Below are 16,873 nucleotides of genomic sequence, written 5' to 3' on the forward strand. Positions count from 1 at the left end.
GTCAACAGCATTGACAGATGTGGAAATGAAGTCTCTAAGTATTTTGACTTGATTCAGTCTATTTACAACTTCACAACTGCATCCAAACACCGATGGGACAGGGTATTTGGCAATTCCAACATAGATCTCACACTTAAAGCTTTATCCAACACGCGTTGGAGTTGCCGTGCAGAATCTACCAAAGCACTGTGGCAGAACTAAAGTAAAATAAAAGCAGCACTACAGGTTATTTCCACTGATGACACAGAGAAACGAGACACACGAACTGAAAATGACAGTCTAGTGCGGAAGCTGGATTCACTTGAGATGGCCTTCATGGCAGGCTTTTGGGACACTGTTCTGTCCAGATTTCAGGCCACAAGTCTGCAACTTCAAAAAGCAGACATGGACCTTGGTACAGCAGTTAGATTGCTGGAATCTCTGCGCACCTTTGTTCTCTCCCAAAGAGATCTATTTGATCATTTTGAGCAGAAAACCTTAAACATGTTGGGTGGCACCCCATCTTACAGGGCTGAACGGACGAGGAAACGTAAAAGGTTTGCTGATGAATCAGCATCCCCAGATGTTGTGCTTGAGGGAAGGCAACTGTTTCAAATAGAGACATTTATTGCCTCTATTGATCAACTGAGTTCAAGCCTTAATCACCGTCTGGAGGCCTACAAACATCTGAACAATTTGTTCAGTGTCCTTTTCTCTTTGGATACATAGTCCAATGCTTCAGTCCTTCACAAGGCCAAGATTCTCACTGAATCATACCCATCTGACCTCAATGAAAGTCTTGGACAGGAGCTTATACAGTTCAAATCTTTTATACAGCTCAACAACACTGATGAGGAGAGGACCCCTTCAGGACTGCTCAAAACAATAATACATTTTGGACTACAGCCTACGTTTCCTAATACATACATTGCGCTACAGATTTTTCTCACTCTACCGGTCAGTAACTGTGAGGGAGAACGCTCATTCTCTCTTTTGTCAAGAGTAAAAAATGAGCTGCGCACAAGAATGACTCAGAAAAGATTAAATGCGTTATCTCTAATGGCAATTGAGAGTGAGCTGACAAGAGAGTTGGACTTCAATGATGTGGTGGATGATTTTGCAAAATTGAAAGCACGAAAGAAACCCCTTGCTTAAAGGTGCACTGTGTAAGATTTTTAGTTTTTTTTCCAGAATTCACCCATTCACTAATGTTAGGCTACCTGTTTTCATGAATACTTACCACCACCATAAAATTATAAGTATCCATTATGACTTGGAGAATTGCACTTTCGCCATTTCTGGGAAGTGTCACCTGGATTGTGAAGATAGGATTGACTTTAGGCAGAAGCTTGGTGCTTTCTCTGGCAAACTGAACCTCAAGCTTCATTCTCTGCAGCTTTGCATTCTTGTGCAGACTTTCATCCACAAGGAACTTTTCAACTTCCCCACTATCGTGAAGGGGCCATCAAAAGATTTCAGTGTGTCCAGCATGTCTAGTCTCTTACTCTCCTTTCTTTGAGCCATCTCTTGTTTCTCATCTGCCCTACTCTCTAATTTTGCCTTCATGAATTTACTCCAGTTGAGTTCAACCTCCCTTTTTGCTTGTGTTGCTGCCTTGAAACCTCTGAAGCTCCTGGCACTTCTGTAAAATTATTGACCTATTGACTGCGTTCAGTGTGCCCAACTTCTTCAGTTTGTAGTCCACCTTGCCACATTGTCTCTCCATCCCAATGTTGTGCACAGGGGTGCCATCAATGTTACTAGCCTGTTCACTGACAGGGTCCATTGGGAAGGTCTCCTCATCCATCCTCTGCCTGGCCAGGACAGTCTTCAGATGGGGCAGCATGAGATCTGTCAGCTGCTTCCCTTCATCCAAGTATTCGGCAGCCACGTCTGACATTGAGTTCAGGACATGTCCAGTGCCTGTCCAGCCACTATAGCATTCTTGGAAATGGGCTATCTTGACCTGCATGCAGCCCTTGTACCATGAACTGGCCTACACCTTTCTTTGTGGTGCTCTCCGATGCATGTTATCATTTTACCTTTCTCCTTCTCCTCAAGCTTAACCACAAATAGATACAGACTTTGAGCCTCAATTTGCTGCACAGCTGCCGTTATGCCAAAGTGTTTTCCTAAGATATTATTTTATTTTTAATGATAGAAGGGAGGAAAAGGGGGCAAAAATCATGTCCGATTTAGTTTTTTGGGTGGGGTGGGGGGTTTATTTCATGATAGCTACCAACTTCCAATACATAATATCTCTCAAATGACCCAATGCACCATCACTGAAGTGGGCATAATCATTTTCCAAAATGTTTATTTTTAGGCCATTTATCCCCTCCCCCTGTGTCTGTGTGAAACCTGTGCTTGTCAGTGTCTGTGTGGTATACCTAATAGTGTGTGTGCAGTATGTGCACTCTTCTGTACAGGACAGTGTGCATGTCTGTTCACAGTATACAGTATTTCTTGCATAGTGCGTGCGTGTGTGTGCGCCCGCACGCGCGGGGGGTTGAGGGGCCAAGACCATGTCAGGCCCAGGGGGCCAAAATTTCTTAATCCGCCCCTGGCTGCAGAGTGCAAAAGCATAGCTTATTCCCCTTCACAGGTTGATGATTTTGTTGATGGGGTTGCTAGTTCTCTGCGTATTGCCTTAGACAACGCAGCTCCTTTGAAAATGAAAACCGTTAAAAATAGAAAGCTTGCTCCTTGGTTTAATGCAGAGCTGCGTACTTTGAAGCAAAATGCTAGGAAACTGGAGAGAAAATATCGCTCCACAGGCCTGCGGGAGTCCTTCCTAGTCTGGAAAAATGGTTTACGGCTGTATAAGAGGACCCTTTGTAAAGCGAGAGCAGCATACTTCTCCTCATTAATAGAGGAGAATAAGAATAATCCTAGATTTCTTTTTAATACAGTTGCCAAACTCACCCAGAGCCATAGCTCTGTTGAACCGTCCATTCCACCTGCTCTTAGCAGCAATGATTTTATGGGATTCTTTATAAATAAGATTGATCTTATTAAAAATAAGATCATAAGCACTCCTCTATCCGCGATTGTACCTGAGGTAGTCATGGAATCTGAACCGGGTTTAGACTGCTTTGATCCAGCTGAACTTTCTGAATTAGCAAAATTATTGTCTTCATCTAAGCCTTCAACTTGTATGTTAGATCCAGTTCCAACCAGGTTATTTAAGGAGGTATTCCCTTTGATCTCCTCCTCCATTTTAGATGTGATTAATCTATCTCTGTTACAGGGATATGTACCTAAAGCTTTTAAGGTTGCTGTAATTAAACCTCTGCTTAAGAAACCGTCTCTTGACCCAGATGACTTGGTCAATTATAGACCTATATCCAATCTTCCTTTCTTATCCAAAATTCTTGAGAAAGTAGTTGCCAAACAAGTTTGCGATCACTTACACCATAATGAACTTTTTGAAGAGTTTCAGTCTGGCTTTAGAGCTCATCATAGCACTGAAAGAGCTCTGGTGAAAGTCACTAATGATATTCTCATGGCCTCAGATAATGGACTTGTATCTGTGCTCGTCCTGTTGGATCTCAGTACTGCATTTGATACAGTTGACCATAACATTCTTTTAGAAAGACTTGAATATTTTGTTGGAATTAAAGGAACAGCACTAGACTGGTTTAAATCTTATCTATCTGATCGAATTCAGTTTGTTCATGTTGATGATAGATCTTCAACACGCTCAAAGGTTACCTGTGGAGTACCACAGGGATCAGTGCTAGGACCAATTCTCTTTACTTTATACATGCTCCCAATTGGTAGAGTTATTAGACAGCATGGGATTAATTTCCACTGTTATGCTGATGATACCCAGCTATATCTGTCTATAAATCCAGATGAAGCTAACCCATTACATAGATTACAGGCATGTCTTGAAGACATAAAAACCTGGATGACTCTTAACTTTCTGCTTCTGAATGCAGACAAAACAGAAGTTATAGTCTTTGGACCAGAGTCTCTGAAAAAGAAACTGATTAGCCAGTCACTTCATTTGAATGGGATTAAACTGATTTCAGATAATAAAGTAAAAAATCTTGGTGTTATTTTTGATCAGGACCTGTCATTTAAATCCCATATTAAAGAGGTTTCTAGAATTTCCTTCTTTCATCTGAGGAACATTGCAACAATTAGAAATATCCTGTCCAGGGGTGATGCTGAGAAACTAGTCCATGCATTTGTTACTTCAAGGCTGGACTATTGTAATGCTTTACTATCAGGAAGTCCACAAACTGTAGTTAAAAGCCTTCAGCTGATCCAAAATGCTGCAGCCAGAGTTCTAATGAAAATTAAAAAGAGAGATCATATCTCGCCTATCCTGGCTTCTCTTCATTGGCTTCCTGTTAAATCAAGAATAGAATTTAAAATCTTCCTTCTCACATATAAAGCCTTAAATGGCCAAGCTCCATCTTATATCAGAGATCTGATTGTTCCTTATGTTCCTAACAGAGCACTTCGCTCTCAATCTGCAGGTTTACTAGTGGTTCCTAGAATTTCTAAAAGTAGAATGGGAGGCAGATCTTTTAGTTATCAGGCTCCTCTCCTGTGGAACCAACTACCAGTTTTAGTCCGTGAGGCAGACACCCTGTCTACTTTTAAGGCTAGACTTAAAACTTTCCTTTTTGATAACGCTTATAGTTAGGGTGGCTCAGGTTATCCTGAGCTATCTCTATAGTTATGCTGCTATAGGCTTAGACTTTTGGAGGACATAGGGACCCCCATTTCATCATTCTGCTTCATTCTCTCTCTGTTCTCCTATTCTGCAGAATCTGTTAGTTCAATCTCTAACCTTCTGCTCTCTCTGCTTTTCCTCAGAGTAGCTTTGCCTCGTCTGTTCCTGTTTGGCTGTGACGTCATCCTGGAAAGAAACATCAGCTGTGCTGCTTCCATCAACACCCTTGTTTATAGATGTTGGAGATCGGCCTGTTTTCCAGTGTGGTCCTGTTTCTCTGACCGTGACTGAGTGGATGTGCTCTCTTCGTCCTCTGGCATGGGATCTGCCTTGGAGCTTGTCTGCCTGGCTGTGTGTTTCCTGGACGGGGCCGCCTTTTACAGCTGCTTTTTGTATCTCTGCTTCTGTCTCCTTGAACCCCAGTCGGCCTCGGCAGATGGCCGCTCACACTGAGCCTGGTTCTGCTGGAGGTTTCTTCCTGTTAAAAGGGAGTTTTTCCTCTCCACTGTCGCTACAAGCATGCTTAGTGTGAGGGATTGTATTTGAGTCAATGAGTTTATGCAATCAACTGGTTTTCCTTAGATAGAAAACTTTGTATCAATTTGACTGTATGATCTGGTTGAACTGTAAAGTGCCTTGAGATGACATGTGTTGTGAATTTGGCGCTATATAAATAAACTGAATTGAATTGAATTGTATTCGAATCCAGAGGCTGTAGACTCCGAAGGCCAGATTCGTTGGTCGATCATGTCACTAAGCGGCACTAGGGCCTCTCCATATTTTTTCGTATGCGGCCGACAAACGCAGCCTTCTTTTTGCGAGGGTAAATGGACAGGTCAGCTGCATCTTTCATAGCTTAGGGTATCCCGTAATCAGGGGCAAATTTAGGAACTATGGGGCCATACGCAAAGACAGGCAGAGGGCCTTCTGAACTGAGAAGACAATACAGTAAGCAGACCCCTTATACAGATACAGAATTTTTTATAGAATAGACATAAATTATTTGTTCTATGTTTTGTTCCTTTTCTTGTTGTTTTCCTCTCTATGTTTTGTACTTAGCTGACTTTTCATGCTGTCAAAAGGAATGAAAGCTCACTTAGCTGATAGCTCCTTGCTGTGTTTCCAAAAAGGGGACGGCAAAAGTAAATAACAGAGTCCTTCTATTCCCTGTACACAAGCCATAATCTGCTTATCTGTTCTCCATTTTTCATTTTGTGTGAGAAAATAGCTCTATGAATCATTACAGCAGACAAGATAGAGGAGAGTAGAAGTGGGGATTACATATCTACTTGCTCTAGAGAGCAGAGTTTGGTGCTTTTTTATGTTGTCGCTAAAGTGTCCAGTTGCAGGAAAAAGTCGCTAGATTTGGCACTAGGCGTTTTTTTGTGAAATAAAAGTGCTAGAGAGGTCTGAAAAGTCACTAAATATAGCAATAAATGGGCTAAGTTGGCAACGATGCTGCTGCACTGTTTGTTTTCAAATGATTTGCTGCTGCCTGTTTGGACCTTTCTGAGCATGCACACTAAATGGATACTAGGCAGCTGCCTAGTATTGCCTAATGGTAAATCCCCTCCTGCCCGTAATTCATTGTGAGTCCAAAGCAAACCAGCTGCTCCATGCTCAGAGGAAAAAGGAAAATGGCAAAGAAAAGTGTTGAATATTGTAAGTACAGTTTAATATAATACAAGTATTATATTAAAATTTATGAAAATGAATTGAAATGGTTAGTGAGTCTGATATGTTGCGGGTAATGTTTGTTTTATTGATAGATTTTTCTGTGCTAATGGGTTTGGCCAGATTCCAGTATCTCTGGAGTCTATGGACTATAAATCTGATATCTATGACAAAGATACTTCTGCTGAAGCTCTTCAGAAATGAAATTAGCACATAGAACAGTAGTGAGAAGTTTGGCATCCATTCTATGCCTACTTTTGCGTCAACTGTCATGGTTTCTCTGACAGGGCGTATGCTAAGTGATGAGCGGTGAAAGTCAGAGAAGGTTGGACTCTTCCGGCCTCCTTATTTTCATGGCCTTCGAAGGATCGGGCCAGCTAGGCTGTATCCTTCAGAACAAACAGAAGTAAAAATTAAACACAGCCATAAACTGAGAGAAAACTAGAGAAGGAAATTTAATGTCGGTGAAAAATAATGAGGAGCAGTTGGGACAGAGGAAGTGCCCACAGACTAAAGGCTGATTTATACTTCGAAAACCAGGTCGTCGGCATGTTTGTCGCAGTGAATGCAAATGTTCCCCAGCCCCTGCCGCAGACACTCTGCTGCACCTCTCCCAAATTGCTTGTTTTGTTTGTATGACCGCCATTGCGCAAAACGACTCGTGAAGTTGGACCACCTAGAAGAGTGAGGTGCGCGAGAACGCTGGGACCCTTTTTTAACCTGGATCCCCGCTCCTTTTTGCCCTCATGTCCCTCCATTGTCACACAAACTTCTTCCCTGCCTCGGCCGTATCTAGACCCACAGCTGGTTCCTGATTGTCCCTCTTGCATTGTGGTGTGGAATAACATGACCACACTTCAATATTGGGCATAATCAAAGTATCTGCAACAATCTCACTGCGAGACACTGCTGCGGGGAGTATAACATGCCTTTTAGAATAGACCAAATAGTACAATTGGAGCAGGACTAAAACACAAAGAAAGTAGAAAATCAAAGGAAAATTATGGATCAGGTTATCCTGAGTTATCTCTAAAGTAATGCCTACTATAGGCTTAGACTTCTGGAGGACATAGGGGCCCTTTTTTATCATTCTGCTTCATTCTATCTTTATTCTCCCACACTGCAGAATCTGTTAGTTCAATCTCTAATGTTATGATCTCTCTGCTTTTACTCATAGTAGCTTCGCCTCGTCTGTTTCTGTCTGGCTGTGACGCCATCCTGGAGAGAATTATCAGCTGTGCTGCTGCCATCAACACCTTTGTTTATGGATGTTGGAGATCTGCCTGTTATTTACTGTAGTCCAGTTTCTATTACTGTGACTTGCTGGATGTGCTCTCTTCATCCTCTGACATGGGAGCTGGCTCAGAGTTCGTCTGTCTGGCTGTGTGTTTCCTGGACGGGGCCGCCTTTTACAGCTGCTTTTTGTGTCTCTCCTTCTGTCTCCTTGAACCCCAGTCGGCCTCGGCAGATGGCCGCTCGCACTGAGCCTGGTTCTGCTGGAGGTTTCTTCCTGTTAAAAGGGTGTTTTTCCTCTCCACTGTCACTACAAACATGCTTAGTGTGAGTAATTACCTTTTAGTCAACTAGTCGATGCAACAAACTGGTTTTCCTTAGATAGAAAACTTTGAATCAATTTGACTGGATGATCTGGTGAACTGTAAATAGTCTTGAGATAACATGTGTTGTGAATTGGTGCTATATAAATAAACTGAATTGAACAACAAGGGTGCGTACGCGGTACGCCAACACCATAGTGAACTTTTGAAGAGTTTCAGTCTGGCTTTAGAACTCATCATAGCACTGAAACAGCTCTGGTGAAAGTCTCTAATAATATTCTCATGGCTTTAAATAATGGACTTGTATTTGTACTTGTCCTGTTAGTGCTGCATTTTAATACAGTTGATCATAATATTATTTTAGAAAGACTTAAATATTTTGTAGGGATTAAAGGAACAGCACTAGACTGGTTTATATCTTATCTATCTGATCGATTTCAGTTTTACAACAGATTTATTACTGTTGGAATAAAGGTAAATACTTATGTTAGGAAGAGGAAACGGCACTTCTGCTTTTAGGAACAAGCAAAAGTTCAACGACTTGTTCCAAACGCAGCAAACTTTTGACCTTGCTGTTATTATCTAAGGTGCATCGCAGCTGCTTGTTCCCCCTCCCTTTTAGAGCTGCATGCCACATTGTAACCAGGGTGTCCCCAAACGGAATAAAGGCTGCAGACGCACTCAGGGGTGACTTTTCCTGGGTGTTCTTCCTGCAGGTTAAACAGCAAATTCTGACTCATTTTCTCCTTTGTTTTAATGGACTAGGTGCTGGAACCTTACATTTACAGAACAAAAGACTAGACAAAATTAAGGAACTAAATCCGAAGGAATTAACTAATATGGCAAGACATTAGATATTTAAAGAACATAAAAAAACAACAATGATATGATGAAAACAAACACAGTAAAGACCCTTAACCTCGCACTTAGAGGACATGACAGCAAGAAAACAAAGATGAATCTGCCATCTATCTGTGCCCCCTGTAATTTGTATTTATAATCTGGTTCCGACTGTATTTAATTCTGTTTGAGCATAGAGAGGTTATGTGTCTTTGATCTCCAAGTCAAATTTGTTGAAGAACTAAGATTTGGTCTCCTAAATCAAATGATTTAAAAATCCTTTGACCAGGTGTTTTTGATAACTTATTTAGAGAAACAATGCATTTGATATTGATGTGAATCTATGCCAATTGTTCTATGCAGGGTGTTTGTTGGCAGGCTAGGCTTTCCTAGGTGCCAACGCCACTGTGTAAATGTGTGTGAGCGCACCTCCTCCATCAGCTGAACCATCCGCCTGGTGCTTTCAAGGGACTGAAACACACAAAGAAATCTTACTTCAGTTCACATTTTAAGGTATTATTTGCTTACATTTATATCTCATTTTAAAATATGTATCAGGTGCAGTTTCCAGATGGGCCAAATATTGTGAAAACCAGGTTCCTTCAGAATCAGCTCTCTGGGCTCCTGCTCAGAGTGGGCACGGTTCCAGAGCGTAAATGTCTCCTCTGGCTCTCAGTGCTTGAAAGGAAAACAACCATGATGATATCAGGAAGGTGTTGGGCGGTTTTCTGTCAACATCCAGCCTGCCTCTGGGGGGGTTGTCCCCAATGAGATGCAGAGAGCAGATAAAGAATGAGTCAGTGTGAGTGTGTCTGATCTCTGACCTCATTGTGGTTGCAGGGAGACCAGCTGTCTCTACAGACCAGCTGTCTCTATAGCAACCAGGTGAGCCAGGTGTTGCCAACCCCCAGGCGCAGCTCAGGCTGTGATGTCTCTGTAACGCTGATGTCACATGTTACATGTTTATCATGGTGTAAAATCTGCCTCTCTTGGGCTCACCTAATTATTTTTAGCTTTGTTTTGACTCTGACTTTGACTCTAGCTTTTGTTTTGACCTAGTAGTACTCATACTAGACTAATATACTCACACTCAGGGAGTCTGGATTATTCCATAACCCAACCTGAAAATCTATATAAATATTGGCAAAACTGGGTCACGCCCTATTGAAATGTCTTTGTTTTACTGTGAAGAATCCCCAAATAACTTGATGTTATTTGGTGCTGATAGGGCCTTTTTCTTGCCACTGTAGCCTCAAACTTGCTCAGGATTGACTGATTCCAACCAGCAGGGCTTCTAAAGATGGAAACTTTTTCCTAGCGAATATTATAGCCCCCACATGCATCATATTTATAGTTTGATTAAATATTATGCATATGATTAGGTTACACTAGTATAAAATAAAATTAGTTTGTATAAATTTATAGCACCTAGATCTGTTCATCTATAACGTTTATTTAGACATCGGCTCGATTTTATTGGAGTGAATTCAACAGATTTCTACCTGTTTCTCTTTACCAGTCTTCTATTAGCATCTATTTAGGATATGAGACTATACTGTGTATCTGTGATTATAATTATGATATACTAAAAGAAAGAACATTGAATTATAAGGAAATTATAAGGAAAATGGGAAGAAATCAAAATGATGTTTGCTTACGTTATATATAGAACTATGCATTCATTTGTAATTTCTGTGAATTTCAAACGTGAGTAGTTATAAATACTCCAAAGTCAGTTGGATTAGAGATCATTTAAAAATAATAAAAACAAATAAAATGAAAACACAGTGATGTGTATAGCAATAATCTACCAAACAGAGATGATCATTCTTGTCAACAGAACATTTATCAGGTGATGTAATTACTTCATCTGTAACTTGATTGGCTCTCCTCTGCAGCTCCTCCTGCTCTGTCAGGACGGGCGGGTCAGCGCAGCTGGTGGCCATTTTGGTTCAGTCTTAATTTGATTATGATGTCTGGAAATATGAAAATGTTATTATTACTTCCATCCATCCATCCATCCATCCATCCATCCATCCATCATCCATCTGTCCATCCATCCATCCATCCATCCATCCATCCATCCATCCATCCATCCATTCATCCATCATCCATCCATCCATCCATCCATCTGTCCATCATCCATCCATCCATCATCCATCCATCCATCATCCATCCATCCATCCATCCATTCATCCATCATCCATCCATCTGTCCATCCATCCATCCATCCATCCATCCATCCATCCATCCATTCATCCATCATCCATCCATCTGTCCATCATCCATCCATCTGTCCATCATCCATCCATCCATCATCCATCCATCCATCCATCCATTCATCCATCATCCATCCATCCATCCATCCATCCATCCGTCCATCATCCATCCATCCATCCATCCATCATCCATCCATCCATCCATCCATCCATCTATCCATCCATCCATTCATCCATCATCCATCCATCCATCCGTCCATCCATCCATCCATCCATCCATCCATCCATCATCCATCCATCCATCCTCCATCCAGCCATCTGTCCATCATCCATCCATCCCCCCATCATCCATCCATCCATCCATCCATCCATCCATCCATCCATCATCCATCCATCCATCCATCCATCCATCCATCCACCCATCCATCCTTCTGTCCCCATCCATCCATCCATCCATCCATCATCCATCCATCCATCCATCCTCCATCCAGCCATCTGTCCATCATCCATCCATCCCCCCATCATCCATCCATCCATCCATCCATCCATCCATCCATCATCCATCCAGCCATCTGTCCATCATCCATCCATCCCCCCATCATCCATCCATCCATCCATCCATCCATCCATCCATCCATCCATCCATCCATCCATCCATCCATCCTTCTGTCCCCATCCCTCCATCATCCATCCATCCATCCATCCATCCATCCTTCTGTCCCCCATCCATCCATCCATCCATCCATCCATCCATCCATCCATCCATCCATCCATCCATCCATCCATCCATCCATCCATCCATATAAAAACATGAAACCCTCTGCATCTTTCGTTTCATGATCCAGCTAATTAAATCAGGAGTTTCCTCCTCATGTACAACACCATTCAGCAGCTTCTTTGCAGCCATCCCTAATGAGCTCTTCATGCAAAACAGACTCTGATAAATTGAAGAAGGTCCTGGAGACAAATCCCCTCCTGATCTGATCACCAAACGCTAACGCTCCAGCATTCAGTGCAATAACAGCCACTGCTTTCCAGGGCCACTTTTCAGAACAGGATGATTGTTCAAATATTTTCTACTATAACTTTTCTTTTGGTGAAGACCTCTTGAATAACTGCTCCTCCCTTCCGTAAGTTTAAGGTTTCTCAGAAAAATGTAAATAAAAATGTATGTTGATGATGTATGTTGACTTTTTTTGTCTGTTTGAAAAAATAAAGGAGAAAAATATCCTGTATTAACCCAAACTTATACCAAAAACTGTTAGAAAATTGAAGGGTTTAATGTCAGGATTACTAATAATCTGTTTTTTAAATCTAACTCTTTCCTTTTCAACATCCTCTTCCTACCTGAGCAGCCTTCATCTCTCCAATCAGCTCTAGTTTACAAAACAGCAGCCAGAGGCTCTCCTACCTTCATCAGATCTTCTCTGGATCTTCCTGTGTTCAGATTGTTTCCCTCAGAATCTGTCAGCAGGCTGCAGTCCGAACCTGTTGCTCCTCCTCAGCATCCATGCTCCCTCCAGCCCCTCCCTCCTCCTAACGCACACTCTTCTCACCAGCATCAGCATTTTAGTAAGTAAAGTAATCAGTAAAATGACCTTTTCTGATTAAAACACAACAACATGTCGCTACAATAAGATAAGTTTTTATTGGATTCAAATATAGTCTGGGAAATGTAATGTAAAGTTGTTTAAAGAAGACGAATGCAAAAGCATCTAGCTCACTGCCGCCACCTGTTGGTCAGTTTAACTTTGTCACCATTAAGCTGACTAAAAAACACATTGTGCCCCCCTCCCCCCACGTTTTTGTTTGCTCATCTGTAAGGAAATTATCAGTATGTCTTAAAGCAAAACAAAATATAGATAAACACTAGGATGCCAACAATATTACCAGAAAAAAAATTTAGTGAAAATACGCAGTTATAAATACATAAAGTGAATTCTGAAAACTGTCTGTTAATATGTTCAATAAAGTTATAAATTGTGTTGTTGTATCTACTTGAATAAAAAAAGGAGAAATACATTTTTGGGAATTAATTCAGACTAAGCATTTTATTTCCCTCATGTTTTGCACAAAGTAATCAAAATTAGAAAAAATATTATCAGATATAATTAGGAGCTTAATGATTTTCGAGTTTGAGGAAAATTAGTGCACTGGATGAGGTGAAAAATGTAATTGTGAATGACCAAGAAAAGAAAGAGTGAGCCAGGAAGGACTATAGGAATAGGCCCAAAATAGATCTTAAAATTTAGGCTTTATAATGTGAACAACCCTGGGAAAAGGTTGACCTCTGTATTTAGAGCTTGGTCGATTCAGGGGGTATGTCTAGAAAGCATTGTGATGATTATTACCAACTCATATTAGAAGAAAAAGCTGTTTTTCATGAGCTGATGCAGTGGTGATGCTTTTAATCCCATATTAAATTATGTTAAAGGAGCATCAAACATGTTTTTAATATTATATCTTAGTAAAAGTGTGGAACTTACAACTTTTCACAGTAGTGAATAAAGAATGATAATTAAGTTATGGTAAACAGTTTAGGATGAAGATCCATAATTTGTCTGCTGAACAGTTTTTTGTCTTTTCTTGCATGATGAGCTCCACATCTCTGAATTTGGAAGGCTTCCTTACCATCGCCCTAATCTCATCTTCAAGTCAGGGCTATGTTTGGCAGAACCAGAACATTAAGACCTGTTTCGAATCTTTCTTTCAAAAATATTCTCCTAATAAGGGAGACAAATTTGGGCTAAACTGTTTGCAGCAGATAAAAATAAAACATCTTCCCATCTTTAAAGTCATTAGGCAGTGTTGGGAAAGTTCTCTTTCTACGTGAACTAGTTCAAAGTTCAGTTCACACATTTTAAAATGAACTAGTTCGGTTCATAGTTCACAATTCCAAAAAACGAACTAGTTCATAGTTCTTTTTTTTTTTTTTTTTCATATATTGCTCAATTACACCATAGCCTACTGTAGAACCACAGACAGCAATTATTTTATCAGTTGTAACTCTGAAACTGTGCGTCAGATTTCATCTTCATATCCAGTTTTGAATCCTTATCCAACCAGGGTTTACATTAGCATTGAGGGGACAGCATTTCCCCATTGTTGCTTTAATGCTTTGTTGCTGTCCATCACTTCACACTAGTAGCAGCTGCAGCTTTCAACCCTACAGTATATTCTCAAAAACATCAGGAAAAATGTGCTGCTTGAATGGTCTTTTTTATGAGTAATTATTAAAAGAAAAATAGGAAAGTAGTCTTTAAGGTGCAAATGTTTTTTTTTTTTTTTTATAATTTTTTCCATTTGAAATTCCATTTCAATACATACTAAAAAGGAATCCTGGAAAATTATACCAGGCAGGTTTAACAAACAAGTTACATGGATAGTAAAACCCTCAAGAACAGGGGTCTTCTTTTCCAGACCAAGGACCCCCAAACTGATGGCGAGATGGAGCGGGGACCCCCTATTTATATATATTGTATGAAATTGTGTCCTATAGTCACTCTATTACAGATGGAGTAATGTAAAGAAATTAATTTCTCCCTGGGATTATAAAAGTTTTTCTGATTCTGATTCCTGGTTGATGGGACAGGTGTTGTGAAGGAAACGGTGCCCAGCTTGAAAGAGCTCCTGTGTGTCGCTGAATGTGAGCATTGATGACTGAAAGACATCTTCTGCCTCCATTTATCTGTTTACTACAGTGCGTTGATTTCATGTTAATGAGTATTTAAAGACATTTCAATTAGTGGGGGAAAGAAATGCAGGGGGGGGAATATAAAAATATCAACTAACCATGCAGACGCTCATGCAGTACCTCCGTAGACCCCCTAGGGGTCGCGGATCCCCCGTTGAAGACCGATCAAGAACATTTTACTAACACAAACTGAGGGACCAGGCTGAGGTAGGAATTTAAGGTTACTGAAGTGCGGATTTTTTTACTGAAAGCCGGCGGGCAAACTTGTTGCCATCATCCTGGTCATAAACCTGTTTTAAGTCGCCTACATGCTGCTGTTGCTTCCACGCTGCATTTTGTTTTGATGACGCACGCGGCTGTAGGCTACGACGCTGGTAGCTGGTGTTGCCAGATTGGGTGTTTTTCCCGCTACATATTAAGGCCTGTTTACGGTGTGATTTAGCCGGGGTTTCGCCCTGAGGGCTTTATAGAAATCTGGCAACCTGTTAAACGGACTTGAACTGAGAGAGCGTGCCGTTCACAGACGCCAGGATGAACGAGTTCACAATAACGTTCACCAGGCAATAATGCAGTACGTTCAGTTCACGTTCGCCCAAAATATGAACGAGTTCATGAACTTTCGTTCAATGAACGCGTTCAGGCACAACACTGTCATTAGGTTTCATGCAGTCCCTCTGGAGCAGTTTTTCCCTGCATCAAGTTTCCTGTCAAAGACACTGAATAGATTCTGTGCTCAACATAATCTGGTTTTAGAAACACAGCCTCTGCAATGTCCTAATGTTGATTATCCCACTGGTTCCAGGATTAAACAGAAAAAAATATATATCTCAGTGTAGATTACCAGGGTAGATTATTCCTTCTTTAACATGGACACCTGGACAGGTCCAAGTTTTATGGCGTCCCATTATTCCTGCACATCCTCTTCATTTCTCTGTCATCTTTGGTGCAAAGTTCACATCTTCTCACAGGAACACATCAGATCTGCAGGCAGGTCGGTGAAGTAGCTGTCCCCCCTTCCACCTCAGGATGCTGTTGTTGCTCTTTTAAATGATCTACCTACACATTTAAAGGGAACTGAAACACATGCTAAATTTTTCTTTGCATATTTCAAAAGAATTAAACTACTGGACTTTGTTTCCAAGTTTGAAGATGTTTTTGTTGGGCTTTGTTGGGCTTCTGTATAAAGCAACTCAACGGTATTTCTGACATCTGAACTGAAAAAGTTTCCTGGATGGGAAGCAAAATGTCTTCAAACTTGGAAAAAAAGTCTTTTAACTTTCTTTGAATGACTATGACCTGGATTACTGAGAATCCTCACAAGCTATTTGCTGGTTTGTTTTCAGCTTTCAATACAATTAAACCACATATAGTAGTGAACAAAGGCCTGCAGCTTTTAAATCTTGAAACTGGCTTAGGAAAATTTACTTTTTAACATGTTGGTCACAGATTAGGGCGAATGGTGTCCTATCCAAAGGGGTGTGCCCCCGATTGTAAGAGTGCTTCTAAAAATAGGCACCTCCTCAGGTTTGCAGATGACATTGTTCTAGTTAGTAGTCTGGAATAGGATGGACATAATCCTGATTATGTTGTGATGATGTTTTATATCAGCAGACAGTCCTGGACGTGAGGAGAGCATAGGTTAAAGACCAAAGGTTTTATTCTATAGATCAGATGTACCAAACTTTTTTGTCACGGGGTGCTAAAATATCAAAAATGAAGTGAGGCAGAAGTTTTTATTAAAATTGAAAATCATTTTCATCCTTGCTGAAAAAAAAGAGAAAAGAGACATAGTCAGAAAGCCTCACTTCATACAGCCTGCTTTTTTTTTGTCAACTTGAATAAATCAGCTCATTTAAATCAGATTTTTTGTATAAGGAATCTTTGTTAATTTCTTGCCAGTAAAATAAATTAAAAGCAGAATGTGACTGATAATTACATTCTAATTACTCCTTAGTATTATTTTTTCTGCATTAACAGCCTGATGTCCGCACTTTGGACATTACCAATATATATCTTCTGACTGGTACTCAACAGCGCCCCCTGCCTGACTTTTGGAACAAACTGTTTGTGAAAAAGACTCAAACCATTCTGAGCTTCACATTAAAGCCTTCTCCTTCCCTCAGGTTGAAGGTTCAGTTTACTAAAGATGCCATCACAGCAAATATTCTTTTTCCCCATTTAGGTTAAAACTTTAATGCAAATTATTTTTATTAGTCATATT

At 40.6% G+C, this 16,873-nt stretch overlaps 1 protein-coding gene across 2 annotated transcripts in view; it reads right to left on the reverse strand.

The window, feature by feature from the left end:
• The window catches only part of LOC119798854 (synaptosomal-associated protein 25-like), a 28,967-nt gene extending 16,486 nt beyond the window's left edge, over nt 1-12,481 (reverse strand). For both annotated transcript variants that reach the window (XM_038308505.1, XM_038308504.1), the window contains exons 1-3: nt 12,370-12,481; nt 10,605-10,715; nt 9,169-9,210 (exon numbers count right to left, since the gene is read on the reverse strand). In XM_038308505.1, coding sequence (XP_038164433.1) covers nt 9,169-9,210; nt 10,605-10,685 — 123 coding nt within the window. In that variant the 5' untranslated portion in view covers nt 10,686-10,715; nt 12,370-12,481. The remainder of the gene's footprint in view (nt 1-9,168; nt 9,211-10,604; nt 10,716-12,369) is intronic.
• Between the last annotated feature and the right edge of the window lie 4,392 nt (nt 12,482-16,873).

Source organism: Cyprinodon tularosa, unplaced genomic scaffold (genome assembly GCF_016077235.1).
Source record: "Cyprinodon tularosa strain WSP-4 unplaced genomic scaffold, ASM1607723v1 ctg639, whole genome shotgun sequence".
In the NCBI taxonomy this organism is placed as follows: domain Eukaryota; kingdom Metazoa; phylum Chordata; class Actinopteri; order Cyprinodontiformes; family Cyprinodontidae; genus Cyprinodon; species Cyprinodon tularosa.